Consider the following 24,797-nt stretch of genomic DNA (forward strand, 5'->3'; position numbering starts at 1 on the left):
TTGCATTGTTTTATCATTGGCCCTTTATGCATTGGTAAAACCAAACTGTGCATGGTACAATCCTAGAATTTATTTTATAAATTTGCTTAAATTTAATCAGAAATCAGGAGGAACAAGTCAGACCTTCCACTCTCCCATTTACTCTTCCAGTCAGTCAGCATGCTGTATGTTTTTGCAAGATACTCCATTCCTATAACCCCTGTTTTGCTATCTCACACCATACACAATGGGTATTGAACACACTCAGTCCTGATGATGGGCTCTTAGATTTCTGCCCCCACCAATATTTTCCTACAGGTCGGGGTATGAGCCTCTAGTCTGTGGGTGCTGTCTTTTTGGCTACTGACACTCACTGGTATTCACCTTGGAACATCAAAAATAAAGGTAGTGATGGTTACAATAGGGCCAAAAGAATTCCTGAAACAAGTAAGGCACATCCCCAAAGGTCATTGGTTTCAAGCCTGTTTGTCACAAAGTTTTCAAAGCTGTTGTAATTAAACCAATTCTAGCCAGTTTAAATTTGCATTGTGGATATAGCTTCAACTGTGAATACAGTTGTACAGATTCCATTGAGCTTTTCTTCCTTAACGTGAACTGTGCTGTACTAAATTTAAGTCAAGTTATCCTGAAAGGTTATGCAAATGTTTAATGTTATAAATCATTAAATACTCTCAGATTCTTTTTTTCCTAATAAAAGAAGTGTTGTGAAACATATCGTCATCCGTTTTGAAACTCATTAGGTAAGTTACAAAAAATGTCAAATCCTGAAACGTGATTTTTTTTAAAAAAAAACTTTACAGTTGTAAAAACAAAATAGTGTGTGACTTTTAAAAGCAACCTGATTTTTGTGTAATAACATTAGTTGAGATAATCCCAGCGTTCTGCTTGTCTTTTGTGTTAGATATGAGCTCCTGAGACGTAAAATCCAGCAGCCACTTGCATCAAATCCCCCTGAAGATTTAAATCTCTGGCACAATATTTACTCAGGAACTCAGTGGTTTTATGAAGATAAGGGTCTTAGCAGGTGAGATTACAAAAACTATAAAAACAAATGCTGGCATTTTGTATAGACTATGCTTAATAGTTCAAAGTGTTGCTCGTGTCTCTGTGTTGTGAACATGTTAATTATGTAATGAAATATTTTCTGTCATCTCCTTTGGCATTTGCCATTATTAACACACCTGGGTTTTTGCTGTTTTGTGACTCCTGCATGTTGCGTGCAATTTTTGTTCTGTTTTAAAGAGCATCAGGCTCTGGAAAACTAGATTTTAACTACCAGGGTAGCAGGCAAGCCATTTACACATGTTTAATTTTAAAGTCAAATCAGACAAGCACCGGCTTACACATTGGCATGCAGGGCATCTGCACAGCAGGGATCTGCACTGTAAATTAGTGATGTGTTTGCCTAGGAAACAAGGCTAGCCTAAGGCATTTGCTGCCTGAGGTGAAGGACAAGATGGTAGCCCCTTCTATTCTAAGTGGACCGGTATCTCAGTCTTCAACACTGATGACAGGAGAGTGTTCTCCACCATACCTGAGGGCAGCTGGCTAGCTCAAGGGTTACAGGACAGGCTTTATGACACCAATAGCTGATATCCAGTAGACGGGAACAGTTGAAGTGCTCAGAAGGAACAGCCTGGGGAGGGGGCTGCCATTAGGGATGTTGGATAATTCCAACAAAAAATGAAATGGAAGCGGAAATTTCCTATGTTTGTTTATTAGTCCTGTGTTCAGAACAGAAACCAGTCTGCTGAATATGATCAGTAGTATACACTGTTGTTCCTTTTACTCTGCAAATGATATTCCTTTGAGATGGAATAACTAATGACAATGTACGCAATTAATTGCATAAATTATGGGAGTGACCTAATTTTGCCATAACATTCAGCGAGAGGAGTAACATAGGATGGAATTCAACAATGTGCTAATATTATGCCAGTCAAGGCATACTTTCCAATAGGAGCCCAATGTCAGGCCTTACCATCCCTTATTATCATGCCTTTTATCCACCTCCATATAGCACCCCGTCTTCTTTTGGCATTGTAAAGAAAAGATTCAGATATCCATTTCTTTCCCTACATATGACCAAATGCTGCTGGGATTGAAGTGAATTGGAGGAGGAAACACAGAAGGGAAGGAGAAATTAAAATGCCCTCTGTGCTAGTTTCCAATTGGAGATTGTTCTCTTAGAGGCAAGTTTAGGTTGCAAGCAGAAAAAGGGAACATTAACATCACATATCATTTCAGCATCAGGATTACTGGACAAGAATCTCTGAAAGACAGCTAGATGTAGAGAAGATTATCCATGAGCAGGACGTTTGAGAACAGTGTTGTAAGATAAATTTGCAGCCATTTTGTCGTTTGTCTGTGTATCCAGAAGGAAATCTCCCTGTAGGAAATACAGATGACTCTGGAGTAAGTTTGAGGAGGTTAATGAGCATAGGGAGGAAGGGGAGGATTAACTGATAGTCTGGGAATGGTGGGAGTACTGTAGACTGGCTGCCACTACAGGGATGAAGTGAAGTTTGAAAGAATACGAGTCAAAGTACAACTTAGATTAAGTATGCTTTTTGTTAAAGGTGCAACTCTCCCCCCCCCCCAAAAAAAGAAAAATGAATGCATCCACCTCTACACTTTCTTTCTCCAAAAATTGCAGATGGCTGGGGGTGGGGGCATTATCCTGATTAGGACTGCGACTTATTGGAGCAGGCTTTCGGTCACCCCCCCACAATGCCATTTTCCCACCAAAAGGTAACCTTGAGGATGCTATCTGCCCCAAAGGTGTTATTTGTCATGCACAATTCCACATCCACCGAGTTTATGGATGGGAAGGAGTGGGGTTCTAATTTCTAATAGGGACCTGTATGTGTACAGCTTTTATATGTTTAAGCTCTGACACTTTACTTCTGGTTGTTGTTTGAAAGAGATTAAAGGGGAGAAAGGGTTTTCTCTGGTTATAACTTTTTTTTAAAAAAAATATAGTGTTTAGATGAGGCTATCCTTTCACACTCACACATTCATTCATTCATTGGCAGTTATAGCATACATTGCTTGAACGTACACAGTTGTATTATTTGAAACGTTGAGTTTTTATATTTGGCTGGGATCAGCTGATGAAGCATAAGGCAAATACTGTTAGGGTGGGATGCAGAGCTTCAGATCAGTGGGTTTTCCCAAAGAGGAAAAAGCACCATTGAATCAACTTTATATCTAAGTGCTGGCAGCTTGCCATTGCTGTAATTGCATCTTGAATTGAGCTGTAATCCCTCACTACTTTGGAAAACAATAACAATCCTATATGGCATCTTACTTTGTTTATTGATACTCTGCTAGTATTGGCCTAGTATTTCAAGCAAACCTGTAATTCTTTGTCTGGATCTCATATAAAGAAGCACCTTTTTAAAAGAAAAGAAAAAAGAGCCTTCCTTTTTCATGGTTAGTAGAACAATAATACATGTTTAGCATGCCTCAACTCTTCAAAGGATATATATTTTTTCTATTTCTTTTAATGGTATTAATCCTTTAGGTACACAACATATGAATATAAGACCATAGTGCACAATGAGGTTGGATACACATCAAGTGAAGAAGTGGTCGCTACAACATTGGCGGGTTTTCCAAAGAAGGGAAGTAACGTCACTGCACAACCTCTTAACCATACTGCTATAGAAGTGAAGTGGTCCACCCCAAGTAAGTGCCCTTGTTATTTTGACTCCCAGTCAGGACTGGGCTGTTCCCCACATGTATGCGGATTGCTTGATTTCTCTGCACTTAAGGACAGACAGCAGAATATGTGAACTTTGAGGGAACGTTTTGCAATCAAAAGGATGTGAAAGTTTGATCTGTGGTGTCAGATCTGTGTTGATATATTCACACATGCAAGTTAATAGGCCAGGGTGGTTAACAGGACCAGGTCTGGCCTGCCAAGCTGTTTCTTATGGCACACCTTCCCCGCATTCAGTTTACTGGCAGTGAAGTCATTTGCAGCTATGGGATCAGTATCCCTCTGCCCCACCATTGTTTCCTAGATGGGAAACATTGGGAGAGATTGACATGCTCCTTCCTATTCCAGAATGCTCTGACTTGCTACAAAACTCATTCTGTGCCACAGTTAAGCAGCTGAGAGGTGCATCGTAGATAACATTGAGCTTCTATTCCAATTTGCTGGGGGAGGGGCCTGGGATTCTACAACCTTCCCCCCTCTCTGAACAGATTGATGGAGAGCTAAAAAAACCTCTCATTAACCCCCTTCCCTCCTTCCCCACTACAGTGCTATAGTGGGAATGAAATGATGGGGAGGTGAAGTGTGTGTGTGTGTGTGTGTGTGTGTGTTTACCAAGCAGGTTTGTGGTCTGTAGGTGCACCATATGTTTGGTGAAAGTGTAGTCTGTATGTGTACATCCCCTGCATGTGTGTGATGTGCAAGCAAGAGAGTGAATTTGGGTTGAGCAGTTCCTGCTTTGCTGCTCACACTCTCTTATGCTTTGTGCACGTCCACCCCTGGATGTGACCCTTGAAAGGGTTGACCAATAACAAATGCAACCCTCAGGCCATAAAAGGTTAGCCACCCCAGCATTAAGTGAAGTTGCACTCATCAAGCGTAGGTCATCCGTATATGAGCTAGCTCCAAGTCATCCATTTTCATGATTTACATTGCTCAGGTGAGCTGAACGATCATTGGCATCTTGTTTAAGAGCTAAATGCCTTCGAAATGATGGAAACAAAACCTGGGAAGAAACCAGCCCCCTTTTCAACCTTGAAATTCCATATATGTATAATCAATGTATAGAAGAGAGGCAAGATCATGCCTGTTGTGCCTGCCCCTGCTCTCCATGTATGTACAAATCTTTGGTTTGTACAATTTGTATGTTGTGGTCAATTATAATAAAATCAGAGCAAAATAAGACATAGATTCAGAGCTCTTGGGAGATTGGCACAATGACTTGCTGAAGCTAGTATTTTGGTTCAAACTCTTCTTCACATCCAGGAGAGTTATGGATTTTCTGTGCATGCAAAAGTACACATTTGTGCTGTGTCATCTTAAAAGGAACATATCCATTTAATCCAGATTACCTGTCCATCAAAGCAGTGGGTTAATTCTTCAATATGTACATGCAAATCTGTCTGTAAGCACTTGCTAGTGACTCTCAGCAAATATAGGCTCCTTATTTTATAATTGGATGCCTGAAGTAAGCATGCTTATAAAAACTGACAAACCTAATAGATCTGAAGCAGGCTGCTGAAGTTTCATTACTTTAGTAATCTGAACCTCTGACCTTCCAGATAGAGGTAATGCAATCTGGCTTCATTTTCATTCTTACTGCAGAAATTTCCTAGATATCTGTTTATGAATGCAAAGGTTAAACATCAAGTGAGGGTCATTAGAGCAAACCCTCATTTATTCTTTCATTGCTGGAATGCATTACACTAGGCAAACTAGCAATCTACCTTCTTCCAAATGTTTTCGTTTTGTCACAGGCCTATGCCTTTCCCTCCAATAACTAGATCACTTGAAAATAGCTTTCTTTTATGTCTTTGTTTCTGGTGGGATCTTGAGTGAAAAACAGAAGTTGGTGGTACATAGCTCCTGTTAAAATTGCACTATAGAAATAAAAGAAGTTGGAAACAAAAGCTCTGTTTAGATGGTATATCAGTGCACGGTCTCTCCATGCATTCGCTCAAATTCTGAACAAATCTATGCGGGTACAACTTTTCCTCTCCCCATACAACCAGGGAGCCTGCATTTTTCAGTGATCTAATTTCATGCAAAGAGCCTACATATGTATGCATTGCAGGTACTTGGGTTCTGTTCACACATTTGGTGAATGGGAAGATGGGGCCCATATGTGTGTGATTCCCACTTCTCCTATCTATGCACTGATATCCCCAAATGTGATTGAAATCCAAATAGGATTAGAGTCAGTCCTTTATGGTGTCGTAATTAAAAGTTTGACTTTGGAGCAGCTAAATTTGGTACCTTTTGGATTAAGTGGTTTGAGTAATGTGACCTTTATTTGTATTACAAACATTTGTCCCTGACTGATTTTTCATTTGAAAAAGCGTGTTTGCATACACATGTTTGCTTCTTCCTTTAGGAAGAAGGGTGAGATATAGATTCAATCATCATCATCATCATCTCAGTAACAATGATGCTATCATTTTCCTCAGATGCTGAGGTTGTGCTTGAAGTTAAGGATTTAGGGCATACTAAGATAAGCGCTCCTAAATTTCATTGTTTTCAGTACAATAATCACATGTTAACTAGAACAGAAAGTGTCCAAAATATTATTGTATGGCAGGGGTCAGCAAACTTTTTCAGCAGGGGGCCAGTCCACTGTCCTTCAGACCTTGTGGGGGGGCCAGACTATATTTGGGGGGGGGGATGAACAAATTCATATGCCCCACAAATAACTCAGATATGCATTTTAAATAAAAGCACACATTCTACTAATGTAAAAACACCAGGCAGGCCCCACAAATACCCAGAGATGCATTTTAAATAAAAGGACACATTCTACTCATGTAAAAACACGCTGATTCCCGGACCATCTGCAGGCTGGATTTAGAAGGCGATTGGGCCGGATCCGGCCCCCGGGCCTTTGTTTGCCTACCCATGTTTTATGGCATGATTTGTCCTTTAAGTATAGTCAACCTTGTAGGTTTCAATGCCATAATGCAAAGAATGTAATTCTCAACAATACTGGATGTGTAATGTTTGAGGATGCATCTTACAATTCAATGATGCATGTGGGAACATGGTGTATGGCCCCAGACTACATTTGTTTGCTTGCTTGTTTGTTTGTTTGATACTTGTACCACACTTTATAGCCTCCAGAAGGCCCTCAAAGTGACTCACAAAAGAATATAATCACATTCAAATGTGGTATCAGAAAAAATAATAATAACTTGGTAGCCATATGATGCAAGGTTTATTCAGACAGCATTCTGCCCTCATACTGGTGTTGTCAGGCAGCAGCTTCCACTGAGGACCTCCTGGGGTGATGGAGTGGGGGCCAAACAGCCAAATCTTGCTTAGTCCATGATAGAGGCAGTTCTTCATACTGAAGGCTATGAATGAAATTTCTGCTTCCATGATGCTTATTTCTCTCTATGTTTGGCAACCGCTGAAGAGTCCTTTAGGGTGTGGTTTTTTATGAATCAATAATTTGGAACTTTGCCCGGATGTAATTAGTGAAATAGGCAGGCATGTGCATTCCCTGCTGACCTGGAATCAGTATGTGCAAGGAGTGGTGGATGAATGTCCCCAAAGCATGGTCTTCCCACCCAGCATTCAAGGCAGTTCCCAAGAGGGGCTTAGGAATCCAAATTACATTCATCATGGAATAGTTGGTTTACTTACATGCTTCTAATATATTTGGCACTGACAAGATTAACTATACCTTGGTGCCTAGTCGCTAGGCTCAAAGTCCACAGTTTCATGAGCACAAGCCTTTGCAGCAAGTCTATTGCATATATAACCAGTGTTACCGGTAAACTTAATACTGTACCAGAACGTGAAAGAATATTATTACTTGTCCTTTCATTTCCAGTTTCTTTTTTTCCAATATTATTGGGATTTTTTTTTAAAAAAATAATAATTAATTCTACAGCCTTGCAAGATGTTCAAGGAAATATTGAATATTATGTCCTCTCCTGGAACACCTCTGGCCATGACAACACCAGGAAGATCCCCGCCAGTGAAAACCTAGCTGTCATTGGAGAACTACAACCTAACACAGAGTATTGGATTTCGCTTCAAGTCTTCAATGGGGTGCACAGCATCACAAGTGAGGTGGTGCATGTGAGTACATCAGACGGAGGTAGGTTTAGTACTGGATGCAGCCTGGCTTAAAATCTGAGAATGAAATGGATTGATTTTTGTTAGGGTTGAGATCAGTCATCCTTCCATTATGAAATTTCCGGTATAAGAGGGAAAAGGACTAAAACGTTAAAATGCTTAAGTGCTGGTTGTCATCAAGTGGCCGATCAATAAAAGGTCCCACTGAGACAGCAGCACAAAGCTCTAATAGCGGATATTAACCCACTTTGTTCTCATCCTGCCCTGTTCACTACTATCCGTGTGCTCCGTTTGGAGCTGAGTTCATGTCAATAAACGGAGAGATTTAAAAAACAATTAATGGTTTTTAAAAAGATTTGCTCTGCGAAGCAGTGTGCTTTTGACATGACAGTCAACTCTCAGGCCATTCCTGAGTCACCAAAAATGGAAGGTGTAAACCCCACTCTCTGGGAGAATTTCCCTAGGAGTCATTTCCAAGTCAGTTAGCAAGCGGGAGGGAGGGAGGGAAGAAAGCAACTTGTGAATCTGAAATGTGTTTGGAATGGCCTTTCTAATCTTTTTGGCTTTATAAAGTCTCATTATAAACATTATAATATCATTACCTCAGAAGCAAGTGTTCCAGGTCATTAGCAAAGCACTTTAAGTGGGGATTGCATTTCCTTTGCAATGCAAAGGGTCAGCCCCCTTTTGTTTATAAAATAGAACTCCTTGCGAGTGCAATTTTTCAACTGGTTAAGATGGACCTACGAGATGAAAATAGGTCTTTTTGCATAGCTATTTCTGACATGCTTAAATAATTTGTGTAATTTAACGCTAAGGAAGATTTTGAAGAGGAGGAGTGAGGCTTCATCATTATCCTTGGTAATCAGCATTCAAAACCATTTACATAATAACAGTATTGCACGTTGCTTCTCATTGCCCAAGTTACAAGGCTGCTAAAAGCTATTGATATGTCACTTTTCGCCACAGAGTGCATTTAAAGTTGCTGCTTTAGGAACAAGATTGCTGTTTGGGCATGTGTGAAGAATGAAGCCAAACCAAATAATTGTGGATGGGGCCACACAGATAAGTGAATAATTTATCATTGTATCCCACTGGTCGCATTCTGCTAAAGATGAAGGCGATGCTGGTGGTATAAAGCGCTTTACCACCATCTCCCACTGTTTCTAACTGAGATTATAATAAGCCAATTTAGAGAGGAATACAGACAGTGATAACTTCATCAGAGGCAAGCAGATAAGCAGCAGACCCTCTGCTAAACCCAAATTCTAATCTGCATTTGGTTAAACACATGATTTTACAGAGACAGCTGGAGTTTATTCAGCTTCTTCCTTTATTTCTAGAGCCGGAGGGCATGTTCCCTCCAGAGGTTGTCATCATCAACAGTACAGCTGTACGTGTCATCTGGACATCGCCTTCAAACCCAAATGGTGTTGTCACAGAGTATTCTGTCTATGTAAATAATAAGCGATACAAGACTGGAATGAAGGCACCCGGGTCTCTGCTTTTAGGAGATTTGTCTCCATTCACTGTTTATGATATACAGGTTTGAACAACTTTTTTTTTTATCTATACGTATGCTGTAGCTGATTTTACATAATTGGGGTGGGAGATTGTTCTGCTTTTCATTGGTATTTCGAGGAACAATTCTGAATATATATAAAAACATGCAAATCTAATAACCACATAAGCATTTATTGTAGTATGTGTATATATATATTTATCTGATGGGAGTTCTATATAGACACACATATAAATGGTTTCATATTTTTAAATCAATGGGCTCACAAGGAATTTTTTTCTGAGCATACATTTTATTTTTGCATCTGTGTAACATATTCGTATTTTCCTCTATCTCAAGAACATCAAAACTACATCTCCTCTGATCCCATAATACTAAACTTACAATATATATTATAAAGAGGCAACAATCCTACTCCTACTCATTAAAACAAAATTGTAATTGTTTTAGAAACATCAGGCATGCATAATACATCAACCTAGAGAAATAATGATATTGCATTCGTTAGCCTTTTATCATCCTTCCCCTCCTCCCTTCTCTTTGTGGAACAGGCTGATCTCAGCCATGAAATCCTAGTCTTCTAAAAATATCATTAATTTTTAAAACCTTTCTTTTCCTTCTTTTTCCTCCTCTTGTCTCCTTATCCTTGGGTTACCCCAAAATCTATATGTAATTTTCAGGTTTTTTGAATTATGTTCAAGACAAGAGCTTACAACTATTTCCCCTGTAATTGAACTGCATTTATTTCTTGAACAGTTTGTTTTGCTTTAATTGCAACTTTCCTGTTTTGTTTGTCGCATTCAGACTTGGCTTAGTCTGAATTATGTATGGGCAGGTCGTAACAGTAATCATGTATACTTTGTCCTAAAATTTGCATCCCGTTGCAGCGTGCCATAAATAAACGTCACCCAGAGGCACACCATAACAGATTTCTATGTTCCAACCCCTCTGCAACAGCAGGCCCCCACCTCCATTAATACACATATGACTTTCCAGTTTCTGCATGGACACACATTTGTCTTTCTTCAACAGTAACACAAATTCCAAGCACTTTCACACTTCGGGGACCTTCATATTAATTTACCAAAGGCAATATTAATCAGCTGCTCTTCGTTATCCTATCTGAGTATTAGTGCCAGCACTTGAGGCAATGACTTATAAGAGAAAATCCAAAGTTGTAATTGCGGATATTTTTTTTTAAAAAAAACCTTTTTGCCTTTCATACTCTGTCCCTACGCAAATACTTAGCTTCCTAAAAAATATCTACGTTTGTGCCTGCCTTGTCCTTTGTCATCATGTGTTGACATCTGTCGATTGGTACTTTTCATGTATTGAGTTGCCAATGCAAAGGTGACATTATTAGTCTTTCTTTGGAGCTATTTAAAGTACTCTTAAGAACTGAGGGAGTCATATTTTGTCTCTCATCTTCAGGGTTCATCAAACATTAATACATTGCTGTGAAAGCAAACCATTCCTATTTAAAAAATAAAAAGCTGGTAGATTCAGAAAGGTGATATGGTAAGGATCAGAGGGGATCCCACAACAACAGCAATATACTTCTACCCCACCTTTCTGACTGGGTTGCTCCAGCCACTCTGGGTGGCTTGCAACATAACCCACAGTGAGACATTATAAATTAAAAACATCCTGATAAAGGGCTGCCTTCAGAAGTCTTCAGAAAGTTATGTAATTGATTATCTCTTTGGAGTCTGATGGAAGGGCATCCTACAGGGTGGGCACCACTACTGAGAAGACCCTCTACCTGGTTCTCCTTAACCTCACTTCTCGCAGGGAGGGGACTGCCAGAAGGCCCTGGGAACTGGACCTCAGTGTCTGGGCTGAATGAGGGGGTTGGAGATGCTTCTTCAGGTATATAAAATACTCACTGGCAGGCCAGAGTGTTGGGCTTCAGGTGTTTATCTTAAGACTCAGGCAGGTTCACACGGGTTCAGATGGTTCTTCAGATATCCTGGCCCCAAACTATTTAGGGATTGTAGATAAACACCAGCCTCTAAAATTGAGCCTGTAAACAAATAGGCAGTTACTGGGCCATGTGACACTAAGCCCAACCATGGCTAAGCATGAATGAAAGAGCATGCAAATGTATGGAGTGAAAATCACAGCTGCTGCACTCCTCCCTCAGTCCTGCTGCTGCTGTCACACTACATGCTTTACCTTAGCAATATAGCTGAACCCAGGCTTATAGTTTGTCTTGCTACAAACATACCACAGGTAGTAAACCTAGAACAAACCTTTGCTCCCTCGTTCTTAGCCAGGATTTGACTAAGTGTGCATGAGAACCAGATCAGTGTAACAGGTGCAGGGTTGTGCCATGTGTTCTGAATGACTAACTCTTGTCTGTGTCATCGCTTGTCTAATTACCTCAAGGTGACAAACTTAGGTTTCTTAGGTGGTCCACCATATGGATACTAAGCAATCCCAGACCGAGTTAGCTTGAGTGATGCCCGTGACCACAAATGTTCAGTAAGAGTTCTGTAGCCATTGTAAGAGTCCGTAGCCCTTCACATGCCCTGTTTCAAACCCAAATATGCTTTGGAAGGTAGAAGGAACCTTCAGAACAACAGTGTGGGGAGGGACGATCCCTTTGAGAAGGTGGAAGCTGTTCTCTTAGGAGTGCATTGAATGCAAACACCTAGAGTCGCTAAGGCAAGTTTATAAGATTTGGCACTATGGAGTAATGGTATTTACCTGCAGTCCTCATTCAAAATGGAAGAGCCATAACTCAGTGATAGAGCACACCTTTGCTTGCAGAAGGCACACTGGTGGAGCTGTGGGTTAAACCACAGAGCCTAGGACTTGCCGATCGGAAGGTCGGTGGTTCGAATCCCTGCGACGGAGTGAGCTCCCGTTGCTCGGTCCCTGCTCCTGCCAACCTAGCAGTTTGAAAGTACGTCAAAGTGCAAGTAGATAAATAGGTACCGCTACAGCGGAAAGGTAAACGGCGTTTCCGTGTGCTGCTCTGGTTCGCCAGAAGCGGCTTAGTCATGCTGGCCACATGACCCGGAAGCTGTACGCCAGCTCCCTCCGCCAGTAAAGCGAGATGAGCGCTGCAAGCCCAGAGTCGGTCATGACTGGGTCCCTTTATCTTTACCTTTTGCTTGCAGAAGAGCCCAGGTTCAATTCCCAGCATCTCCAGATAGGGCTGAGAATGTTCTCTGTTTAACCATGCTAGCCAATGTGGACAATTTTGAAGTAGATCAGCAGTTCTCAACCTGTGGGTCTCCAGCTGTTTTGGGACTACAACTCCCATCATCCCTGAGCTCTGGCCTTGCTAGCTAGGGGTGATGGGAGTTGTAGTTCAACTACATCTGGGGACCCACAGGTTGAGAAAGGCTCAGCTAGATGGACCAGTGGTGCCAAGTAGTGCTTAGCATGAGTGGAATAACTTTCACTTTCCCAGTGTGACTTCCCCCTCTGGAGCAGATTTGGGAATGGTGCATGTGGGGGGAAGTACCCTTGCCCTAGCCCCAGTCCTTACGCAAGCGCAAAAATATGGTAGGATCCTTCCCCAAAAGTTCCTAAGTCCCCACCATGACATTGAACTCAGTTTTACTTGATTTGCAGTCATGCTCTAACTTCAGTTACTAAATAGTTGAAACTATAGTTTTCTTTCTTGCTAACTATTCTAGGTTGAAGTCTGTACAGTGTACGCTTGTGTAAGAAGTAACGAAACACAAATTACAACGGTGGAAGATGAGCCAAAAGAGCTATCGGCACCACGGATTCACGTCCTCGGTCCACGGTATGGAAGTGTCTTTGTTTGTCTTGAAACCAAAAGAACCTGTGGAGATAAAAGAAACAGAAAATGATTTTGTGCTTTTCAGCCTGTAAAACGATTGTTGTTTGCTCATAGTGTCAAAGATAAGAAGAAATAGTGCAATTAACTTATGAAGATGCCTTCTACACTGGTCTATCTATGCTAGCATTTCCTAACTGTCTGGAAGTCTCTCTTTGTGGATCTCTGGATCAAGTGAGGCTTAGTATAGAAGTTTCCATTGACATTAATGGCCACTTTTATTTATTTTTTACTAAGCTGCATAGCCACGTTGGGTGGTGGGGGACGGGGACGGGACAGTGAAGATAATGGCAATATTTTGGTGAGGGTTACAGCTAGGGAGCCACACACACTAGGATCCCAGCAACAAGCACAACCATGCCCCATGCCTGTAATTAATTTAAGAAAAACAAGCTATGTGCTTTACATGCAGCGTGTACATGTAAAGAACACTCTATCAACAAGTAAGAGTTATTTCCCAGCTCTGTAACCTGAGATCTTTCATTCAGAAGAGATTGAACCTGAAGCTCCCTCCATGTATATTTATGGTCCGGTGCGTAGATCAGGCTCGCTGCTGAAGTCCTTCCTCTTCCTGTGTATGGAGGATGAACGGGGTGGGCAACAGGGATGTGATGGAGGGGCAGTGCATTTCCACACCCTCCCATCATTGAATGGGAGGCTACAATGCCTGAACAAGGATCTAGGTATATTTGATCTTGTATTCTCTTTTCCATCTATTTCTTATGGAGAATTCCCTCCCCATCCCACAAAAAGGAAATGGTTGCCAGACTTGGAAAAACAGCTGAATACTGACAAATGCCGTCATTCTTTTCCTAAAAAGATCCAGGAGTGCCAGTGTGGCCAGAAGAGAGGTTGTAACTAATGGCTGCCCATTGCCAAGACATTTATCAAAATTACGGCAACAATAAAGTAGTTAGCCTCCTGCGTGCTTGTTATTGTTGATGTGGTTTTATTACACTTCTGGCAGAGATTGGTGCTTAGCTTGTTTCTTGTGAGTGGGAGAAGCGTCTCTTTTGAATAACTACAATCTGACACCTAAATCTTCGGAAATATGCTAACAAAACGGATCTACACATGCAGTATTTCAAAGAAACTTCTGTTTTCTCTTTGTACATTTCCTCTGAATTCTGTTATTTGTCTGTGCAAAGTGTAACTGCTAGGTGAAATTAAGCTTGCTATTTTTCTGTCACATAAACATGTCTAGTCAAAGCTTGTTTGATGATAAGAACTCAATTCTGGAAATCATCCCTCTCCCCACCCCTGACTTTCACTCATGTATGCTTTTGTCTGAAGTATGGAAAACACTTATGCATGTCTCTGTTATTATATACAAACTAAAAATGTCATAACATACAAATGCAAGAAGATCAGAAATACCTTGCAGATTTTATAATCTGCTGAGCCAGAAACAGACTTTCTCCATTGCCTTCCCTTACATGTCATATTATCATCAGCTGTTCCCATATCCCAAAAGAATACTAACTACTGATCGATTGCCCGGACATGTCTGGCTGTGGCCTACACGTGCCCCGGGTAGTTCATTTATTTGCCACGGTGGATTTGCTAGAGTGGAATTTAATCAATAGCTAATTCATTAATTCTGGTCCTTGAGTATGTAGGGACCATGCAGTATAAAAATGGCTGGCTGGCTTCAACTTTGATTGAAATATGACAAACACTACAGCTGGCAGTTTCAGTAGGTGCCGGCCTGCATATGAAATTTTCTTATTTATCCTCCATCAAGGAATAGGTTCAAGGGGAAAATAACAGATTGTATAAACAAGGAGACATTTTAATACATATCTGCCAATGGGGAAAAGGTATGATTTCTAGGAGAGAGCCACATGGGAGGAGGGCAATGCAACTCACATTCTGCAACATGATTTTATTAGAATTATTATAGCTCTTCCTCTTTTGTTGCATGTGTGTATTTTTGAGGATTGGGGAGCAAGTGGGCGGTGACTTTTAAGAACTATTTTAAGGCTATACCATTATTGTTTTTACATACAGTTGGTTTAAATGTGTTCTCACAATGCATTAGGCCATGGCAATCTCACCAAGTTGTGACCCATCAAGCAGCCAAATGCAACCCGTGACATGTATCCAATTTTAACTATTCCTATCAGGCAGCAAGCAAGAACAGGAATTTTCTTGAGACCCTCATACACTGTCAGACATAACCTGTGGACTATGTTTAATTTGCTGGGATATAAGTTGTGCAAGTTCTGCAGAAACTGTTATTAACTACCCAGCTTGTTCAGTGTCTTTGGGATGATAGCCACTTATTGTAATGGAAAGCTAATCTCTTCTAGCAGCTTAGCCAATGTTTTGTGGTAATGAAAGATGTCCAGCGGGCATCGCTTGTATCAGAAGGACCTTTTGTGCAGTTCTGGCTCAGCCTTGATTCAGTTGGTGAGTCAAAGGCCCAATTCAAACAATCTTGTATGAACCTGTCATTCGCCCATGGAGTCCCATCAGTAGCAATTAAACAAAGAAGCCAGATAACATTTCCAGGCAAAGTGGAGACTTTAAAAGTGAGGTGGGGACTTTAAAAGTGAGGACTCAGAATGGAGATGATCTGGTGGTTTCTGGAAGCATAAAAGTGCAAGCACGAAATTCACAAACCATTGGAGATAAAAATTAACTGCTACTTTTTTTTTTTTTGCATAAGATTCTACTTTTATTTTTGTCTGTTCATATATCACACCATAATAAGAGTCTGCTGGATCAGGCCAGTGGCTCATCTAGTCCAGCATCCAGTTCTCACAGTGGCCACCCAGATGCCTATGGGAAACCTGCAAGCAGGACCCAAGCACAAAGCACTCCTGTGGTTTCCAGCAACTGATATTCGGAAGCATGACTGCATCCAGCAATGGAGGCAGAGCATGACTATCTTGAGCCATGGGTAGCCTTTTCCTCCATGAATTTGTCCAGTCCTCTTTTAAAGCCATCCAAGTTGGTGGCCATCACTGCCTCCTGGGGGAGCACATTCCATAGTTTAAATATGTGCTGTGCGAATAAGCACTTCCTTTTATCCATCCTGATAAATTTCATCTTGTAAAAAAAAAGATTAAGAACAAAAACAAGGAGCGCCGTGTCAAAAGCAGTCTATGCTTAAATACTGTTTACGACATATTTGCTTAGCTCCGAAATAATATACACTAAGATGTATATCCAGCCTTCAAATAATTTTAAGGGTCTTTCTTTCTTTCTTTCTTTCTTTCCTCTATATGTTTGTCAGTAATGTCATTTGTATGTAAGGATATATATTTTTTGCCTTGAGTAGAATATGCAGTGAATATAAAATAGACTTTCACAGACTATGGCATTAATTCAGCAAGTCAGATGGAGATTTCAGAATAATAATGGTGACTCTACAAGTAACCTGTGAAGTTATCCCTTCACAGGTGACATTAATCCTTCCTCTACATATTGTTATTGTTATACGTTCCTCTGTTTATACCTCAAGGTGGTGAAATAATAGTTCACTGTGTTATTTTTATTCTGTAAAAATGTCAAAGTTTATCTCAGCTGCTGCTATCTGAATGTAACCATCTCACTTTAAATGAATGCTAATTTACAATGTCACCAAGTATTCTGACAGTAGTCATGTAATTGGGCTTTAACAGTCTTTAAAATGCATGTTGGGAATAACATATGATAAGTGCATGATCCTACTAGAGTGAAGCACTAGTAAGTCCATCTTTCTAATAGGAAATATTTAAGCATGTGCCTAAGTCTTAATTGAACTTATAGAACTCAAAAGAACCTGTCTTTGCCTGGTTTGTGTCCATATTTTATAATGCTACAGTCTGGTTTTGTGGACACTTATAGCAGACAGCATTTAGCTCCGCCTATTAGTTGAGTGAATATGGCAACAGAGATGATCAGGTCTGCAGAACCTACAGGAAGGGTCACAGTGCAGTGGTTTGCCTGCAGAAGTTGCAACTTCAGTGCCCAGCACCCCAGCTCCTGCCAAGCTCACAGTTCGAAAGCATACCAGTGTGAGTAGATAGGTACCATTGCAGCGGAAAGGTAAACAGTGTTTCCACGTGCTCTGGTTTCAGTCACAGTGTCTCGTTGCGCCAGAAGCGGTTTAGTCATGCTGGCCATATGACCTGGAAAGCCATCTGTGGACAAACACTAGCTCCCTCACCCTGAAAGCGGAGATGAGTGCCGCACCCCATAGTTGAATTCGACTGGACTTAACCACCCAGGGGTCCTTTACCTTTACCTGTTCTTGTTGAAAGTCCTGTCTGTCAACCAAGTGTCAGTACTTCCCAAAAGTAGATTGCCCTGCCCTGGTACGCCTGAGAATCAGAAATGTATAAGAAGTTCAAATTTTGCTTTTGACTATCAAACATATGCTTTGTAGCAATTTGATATATTAATATATCATTCTATGGTACCAAAAGAAAGGTTTGTTTTTTAAGACATTGAAAACACTTGAGAATAATGGTTACACTGAAGCAGTGCTCTGTCTGTTTGAGGTATTTCTATTTAAATACCACTTTTCAGGTGGATCTCTCAAATTGGTTAGCAAAATACCACTCCAACAATGATTTACCTTAGCCAGAGCTTTGCAACTCAAAGCTCTGTTGCAGCAATGTTAAAAGGACACCTGTATGGATTTCAGTTTCAGCAACAGCTAAATGGAACTCACATATCTTATGAGTTGTCTTACACATTAATGATTTTTGTTGCTCTAGGTCACTTCAGATTAACTGGGCATCACCAGGACAACCAAATGGCATCATCCTAGGATATGATCTGTTACGCAAAGCTCAGCGACGGTGCACCGTGCCACAGCAGCTATCAAAAGATCAGGGTGGAATGGCATGTCTGTCCTTGCAATGTGATATCCATGAAAATATCTGTGGAGGCCTGTGCTATAACCCACAGTTTAAGGTAACATCAATTAACCTGCTGGTGAACCTGCTTTTATATTAAGATCTACTGAGTGAGTTCCACCTTCAGAGCCGAGGAGACTCATTATTGAATACAGGGGCTTTTCAGTTGTCCCACCACACTCTGTAACTCACTCACCAGCAAAAGTTGAGTATATGAGCTAAGGAGAAAATTAGGAGTTTGAAAGTCCGTAGCCATGGTGGCATATATATTACAAGAACCAACCCAGGGGTACTCTGTGCATTCCTATCCCCTATTGCACACTCTGTCCTTGAGGGCTGAGCTATTCAACAGAACTTAGGGGCTCTCCAGACTGGTGTCTTATTGTGTGTGTATTCTGCAGTGTATTCTTGACACAATAATAGTGCATTAGTAATGGAGGGGTAGCCAATGCCGCAAGAAGCACAGTCAGATTTCAAAACAACCTTAACATATTGGAGAACTGGGCCCAAGCTAACAAAATGAATTTCAATAGGGACAAATGTCAGGTTCTACACTTAGGCAGGAAGAACCAGCTGCACAAATATAAGATGGGGGACACCTGGCTTGACAGTATTGCATATGAAAAGGATCTAGGGATCTTATTAGACTACAGGCTTAATATGAGTCAGCAGTGTGACGCAGCAACAGCAGTAAAAAAACAACTAATGCTGTTCTAGGCTTCATCAACAGAAGTATCATGTCTAGATCAAAAGAAGTACTAGTACCACTCTTTGGTCTTGCTCAGACCATATCTGGAATACTGTGTCCAATTCTGGGTGCCACAATTTAAGAAGGATATTGACAAGCTGGAACGTATGCAGAGGAGGGCAACCAAGATGAACAAGGGTCTGGAAACCAAGACTTATTAGGGATGATTGAGAGAGTTGAGTATCTTTAGCCTAGAAAAGGGGAGACCGAAAGGAGATGTGATAGCCATCTTCAAATATCTAAAGGGCTGTCACATGGAAGATGGAGCAAGCTTGTTTTCTCCTCTGGAGGTAGAACACAAATGAATGGCTTGAGATAAAGAAAGGAGATTCAGACTAAACATCAGGAAGAACGATGGTAAGAGCTGTTTGACAGTGGAACAGACTCCCTTGGGAGGTTGTAGACTCTCCTTCCTTGGAGGTTTTTAAGCAGGATGGCTATCTGTCATGGATGCTTTAGTTGAGATTAATTGCATTGCAGGGGGTTGGACTAGATGATCCTTGGGGTCCCTTCCAACTATGAGATTTTATGATTTATTCTACTTTAGTTGGTTCTGGGATGCTTCCCTGATGCTGCCACATTACTTCTGTCTGGAGGGGCTATAGCACAACAAAAAAGTGGGGAAAAGATAAACAAGAACATTTGTGGTATAAAAAGTTATGAGATTTCAACAGGAGGTTATGGGATAAGTCATTGACTGAAAATGAAACGGGGCCGCCCCAAAACCTTTGCAGTCACAAACATCACAAGCACAAATCATCATGAATGTGCAAAAAGGAGGACATCTGGAGGAGCCCATGATGTCCTGTTTACACACATATCCATAGCATTGATTTGCATGCTGCAGCTATGTGATTGTGATGCTTGCGTTACAGTGGAATTAAATTGTGCTGCCGTATTACGGGTTGCATGATGCCAGCATATGCCATCACAACTGATAACCTTGCAGTACTGAAGCTTGAGCCAATGTTTCTATATGCTTCAATTACAGTGAATCCATAGTAACTGACTGCTTTTAGATACACATCTGTTTCCAACAGTCTTGTGCTACCTATATTATTATTTTTTTAAAAAAGCTGACAGTAAAAAGTATGAGGAGATGCTTATACAGCTTCCTCTAGTGCATTTTATTCTTATCATTTATCATAATCTGCATGGCAAATATTAGTTTATTGGGATGATTAGATGCCTTTTTGGAGACTTACTTGGTTGAATGATTTGATGCCACTTTACAGCAAATCCATTTAGTTTCAGCTACAAGTGGGTGGTTGTTTACGTGACAATGATGAGCAACTCTGAATGTGGGCCTATCGTGCTTTGTCAGAAATATTTTAAAATTATGGTCATTTGCAGATTAATGGTCATATTAGTTGCAGTTTAGGAGTGGGATCAATAATGTAGTCAGAGAGTAGGAGTCTGTACACAGTTTTTTATTGACAAATGAGGTAGAAAACTCTTAGTTTGAAGGTAAGATTTAATGTAATGAAATAATGTCCCTATTTGTCAACAGCATCATCACACATGCAATGACAGCATGTATTCATAAGATCGCTGTCAGACAAGACAGCAATTAGGAAAGTGAGTTATCTGAGTGATTCACATCAAAATATAAATTACAGCAGCTGACACAGCCTTAGCTATGTGTTGCATTTAGCACTGGGAAAGTTTAGCCCTTTATTGTCTCACCTGTAAGGTTCAAATATGCATTACTGCATTTTTGAGAATCATTCCCAGTATAAGTTTTTTGTTTGTTTTTTTTATTTAGTGAACTTAGTACCTTTATAGTTTGTTACCAGCTGAGAAAGAAAACACGAAGGGAAATATATATTTGTGTACAGACCAGGAATATGAATATGAAAGTGCAGTTTTAGTGATGTAAAGGGCTGTAGTTTTATAGATTTAAAATTTAAGTGTAAAAGGTTCTGCCATGAGTTGAGTTCTTATTCTTAACTCATCCCATCTCTAGTGCAGGTATTAACACACTTTGGACCAGGCAGCACAGGCACCTTGCTCCCATTTAGAGTGGTCCCACTCTTGCTCAGAGACCATAATGAATTGCACCATCCGGCTCCCCATAACTCACACATCTATCCATGTTCTGAAGAAGGCATGGCCCCCAAGGGTGAGGCAGGCACTAAAGGGATTCTACTTCCTGTCCTCCTTAAAAGTTGTGGAGCACTCTTTTCATGTGCTATATTAGGGGTAGCCAACATCGTGCCCTCCAGATGTCATGGACTACAATTATAGTCATTACTGAGCATTGACCATGCTGACTGGGGAGGAGGAGGAGGAGCTGGTGGGAACTGTAACCCAAAAGAATTGGAGCGCACCACGGTGGCTGCATCCTGCTCTAAAGGATGCCTTAGGCTTCTCACCAGCTTCCCATCTCTTTTTACCTTTAATCACACTGACCTTGTCAATTGTAACATATTTAACCAAATACATGAAGAAATTAATCAGATTTACTGATAAATCAAGCTGCCTCCCATGGTAGTACAGAATAGGTTCCCCTGGAATAGGCTTTTGTGTCATGGGTCAGGAGTCAGCTTCACCTGCTGAATAGCAACCTGAAGGGGGAGAAGGGGGAGTGACTCCACCTGCAACTGATCAGCCTTCAAGGACACAGAGGAGTAGGCACTGATGAGAACCAGCTGGCTTCAGCCTTCTTAAACAGACCACTCAGCAGCAGACAGATTCTGGAAACAACACCTGTGGTTCCCTACTTTGTACTTCCTGCTCTCTGTCTGGGCCCTTGGTTTGTGATCATTGGATTTCCTGACCTCTGGATTGTCTGACCACATGGTTTGCTGTTTGCAGAACCCTTGGAATTGATTGGACTTTGTATGCTGATTCTGCCAGGTGTATCTTGGAGACTCTTCTCTTTGTTTGACCTCATGCTCCACCAAGCTCTACACACTGTTGCTTGGCAGCAGGGCGACAACACTTTTGCCACCAAGAAATCAGTTTTTAGGCTGGTTTCCAAGACTACGCTAAGCAGGGTACTGCTGCTGCAGGAAAAAGCAGTCTTTGTGTGCCGGGGGTATTTGTCCTTCAGAAGCAATTTTTGTGTGTCCAGTTCTTCTAAGGAGAGGGCCATCAGAATAACCTTTATCTGGGCCAGATTATAAACCACACCAGAGAAGAATCTGAGGAGTTCCAAGGGTCATAATTTGAGATGGCCTCTCTGTTAGCCTCTCTGTTTGTCGACTACACTTAATACAAGCTGATATGGTGGATGGTGAAAGGAGGACCATTGAGAGCCCTGACTGAAGACATTGCAGGTGGCTTTGTCTATAAATTATTTGAAAGCTAAATTATCCTGTTATGAGCCACCTTCAGAGGGTTGTGCCCTGAAAGTTCTCTAGATAGCCAGACAGGCAGGTGCTGGAAGAGAGTTGCTTTCTTCGCTTACAATGTTTCAGAACAGAAAAAGCCTGCAAGGAGGAACAAATGAATGCCACGATGAGAAAGGTAAGTATCCAAGTGTATCAATACCATACAGTGCCATTTGATATCTGTAGTGCAAGAAATTCACTAAGAAAAAGACTATAATGGGATTTTTTAAAAAAACCATTCATTGGGTCCAGCTCAGCTGTGATCATCTTCATCTTAAAAATGAGCTATGCTCTTTCTGAAAATCAAGAGTGAAACATTTCTTTCCCTTTCCTTCTCCTTTATCTAGGACACAGTATGGCCCTTATACTATCTGGTTCATGTTTTACTTCCACTGTGCTTCAGCATTGGGCACAAGAACTTATGTCAGTAGAGTGCCTTCCGAAATGTTTTATCCAATATTGGATCTGCCTTTTGCCTGTTGCCTTTAGCAAAATAAAAGCAAAATATAAAAATAAACAAAGTTTATTCTGCATTACCTTTACAGCCCTTCATAAAGGATCTGTACAGTGTTGACAGGGACTTGTTGCCACAGTGCAGCAGAGTCTTCAAACCATGATTCTTCCATTATGTATTTCATCTTGAGTGCTGATTTAAAGGAAGAGAGTGCAAGCAAATCTATGAATTTAGCATCTTAAAAGTTTAGTGTATGAGCATGTCGTTAATTAATTAAAAAGTGTAACTAATCCCAAACTGCAATTCACTCAAGGCCAAGAGGTACCAAAGAAAGTGATAGAAGGAAACACAATCTTAGGTGTTAATAAGGTGCTTTTAAAATAAGAGAATATGTTTATCGGTGAAAGTAACCAAAAGAAACCAATTAATATTCCGGATGATAAGCATCTTATATGGCATCCTTCTGTGGGTAGGGTTAGTCAAAACTGTAGCATTCACATTCTGTTTCCACTAAGATAAAGTTTTCAGATCTTGGCTTCATAAAATTTAAATGTTTATCATACACTGTAATCCAGAACCTTAAAAAGTAAAACAACCATTTCAGTTAGTCCTTGGAAATGTAGGTCTAACCAACTCCAGTATGCATCTTCAAAGTTGAACGGAGTGAAACACATAAGGGAACCTAAGGTTATACCACTATATAGGTTGATAAGTTTATTGTTTTGCATTGGGTATGTGTTTTTGGTATGTGGATTTTAATGCTCAAGTAAGTTATGCTAGAGACTAATGTCCTTCAATTAGCTGCTGAATTAATGTGGATTGGCAACACACTATGCAAATAACCTCATTATTTATTTATTACATTTGTTTCCCACATTTCCTCCAAAGAGTTTAAGGTGGCACACACGCTTTCCCACTTGTCCATTTTATCCTCAAAACAGCCTTGTGAGGTGGGTTAGTCTAAAAGAGTGTGACTGGCCCAAGGTCACCTAATGGCCTTCATGGCTGAGTGGGGATTTGAACCCTGGAATGCCAGACTCTAGTCCAACTCTCTAGCCACTTCCTCACATTATCGTATTACTTTAATTATGATCCAAGTCAAAAGAACATTTGTTTCCATTTGTGGGAGTTTGAGCGTGGTAAGTGGGTCTTGTGGATGTTCTGACATCACATGCTGAAAATTCACTCACAACCCGTGGCTTTCACAGTTGTAGGGCAGGATCCAGGCAATTGTATTTAGAGCACAATGCAGCACACCGGAAGACAATCCAACCTGCTTGCAAAATTTGAGGAAATTTGGGAGAAGCAACCAGTGCAGTGAAAGGATCTTCAAGTGGGAATTAGAAGTATGCTTTAGTGCAATGACCCGGGCCACTTCTAGTAACCCAAGCTGCTTGTACTGGCCCACCAGCTCTGTCAAAATTGGGTACCTTGACCAGGATTAAAAGGTGGGGCATCTCAACTGGTAGGGCTTGAGGCTTTTAATCTCAAGGTTGTGGGTTCAAGCCCCACATTGGGCAAAAGAATCCTGCATTGCAGGGGGTGAACTAGATGAGCCTTGTCCATTCTTCCAACTATAATTCTGTCAGATGAAGGTCCTGGGTTTTGCAACTCATGCTATGAGTAGGCATGATTATGTATCATAACATGTGTTTAGTTGGTCTCAGAATAAGATTTCCTCCATTTGTGCTTTTTTGTCCAACCCACAAACTGCAGCTCCTTAAAATACCAGGGAGCGGTGTGATTTAAAACAAATTCTACCTGCATCCCTAATTCCTATTAATCTAGGTAGAACTAAGTCAGGTCCATTGTATAGACTATAATTAGGTAATGAAATATTTTCTATTAGGTAGGATAGCACATATATGGCCCTATGCCTGATTACGCCATCCACAGTTGCTGTTCCTAAATAAAATAGGATGAGATAATACTGACCTTATGAGAACCCTGGCTGCTTCTGCACCTAAATAAAGGAGGATGAGATAATGATGATCATTACCAATTTCTGTATGTTGGCTTTTTTCCCTTCCAGAATATGACACAATCCTGACATTACTTGAATGCATTCTGTTTTATGGGCTGATAATGCATATCCTCTGGGCTTCATACCAATGCAAATAGTAACTGTCTTAAAATGCTGCCAAAAATGCTATTTTGCGATTTACAGCATGTTGCAGATGATGTTACGGAGCTATGTAATAGTATAGTGAAGCATGCAAATGTTGGCTAGCTGGATATATGAGCTTCAGCATTGTGTTGAGTAGGAGCAAATT

General features: G+C 40.8%; 1 protein-coding gene across 5 annotated transcripts in view; it reads left to right on the forward strand.

Annotated features, from left to right (window-relative positions):
• USH2A (usherin) overlaps positions 1-24,797 on the forward strand; it is a 430,807-nt gene that overhangs the window by 290,279 nt on the left and 115,731 nt on the right. For all 5 annotated transcript variants that reach the window (XM_083493951.1, XM_083493952.1, XM_083493953.1 and 2 more), the window contains 6 exons: positions 902-1,024; positions 3,527-3,690; positions 7,611-7,820; positions 9,142-9,344; positions 12,971-13,083; positions 17,847-18,045. In XM_083493951.1, coding sequence (XP_083350077.1) covers positions 902-1,024; positions 3,527-3,690; positions 7,611-7,820; positions 9,142-9,344; positions 12,971-13,083; positions 17,847-18,045 — 1,012 coding nt within the window. The remainder of the gene's footprint in view (positions 1-901; positions 1,025-3,526; positions 3,691-7,610; positions 7,821-9,141; positions 9,345-12,970; positions 13,084-17,846; positions 18,046-24,797) is intronic.

This window comes from Podarcis liolepis (genome assembly GCF_965112155.1).
Source record: "Podarcis liolepis genome assembly, chromosome: 3".
Classification (NCBI taxonomy): Eukaryota; Metazoa; Chordata; class Lepidosauria; order Squamata; family Lacertidae; genus Podarcis; species Podarcis liolepis.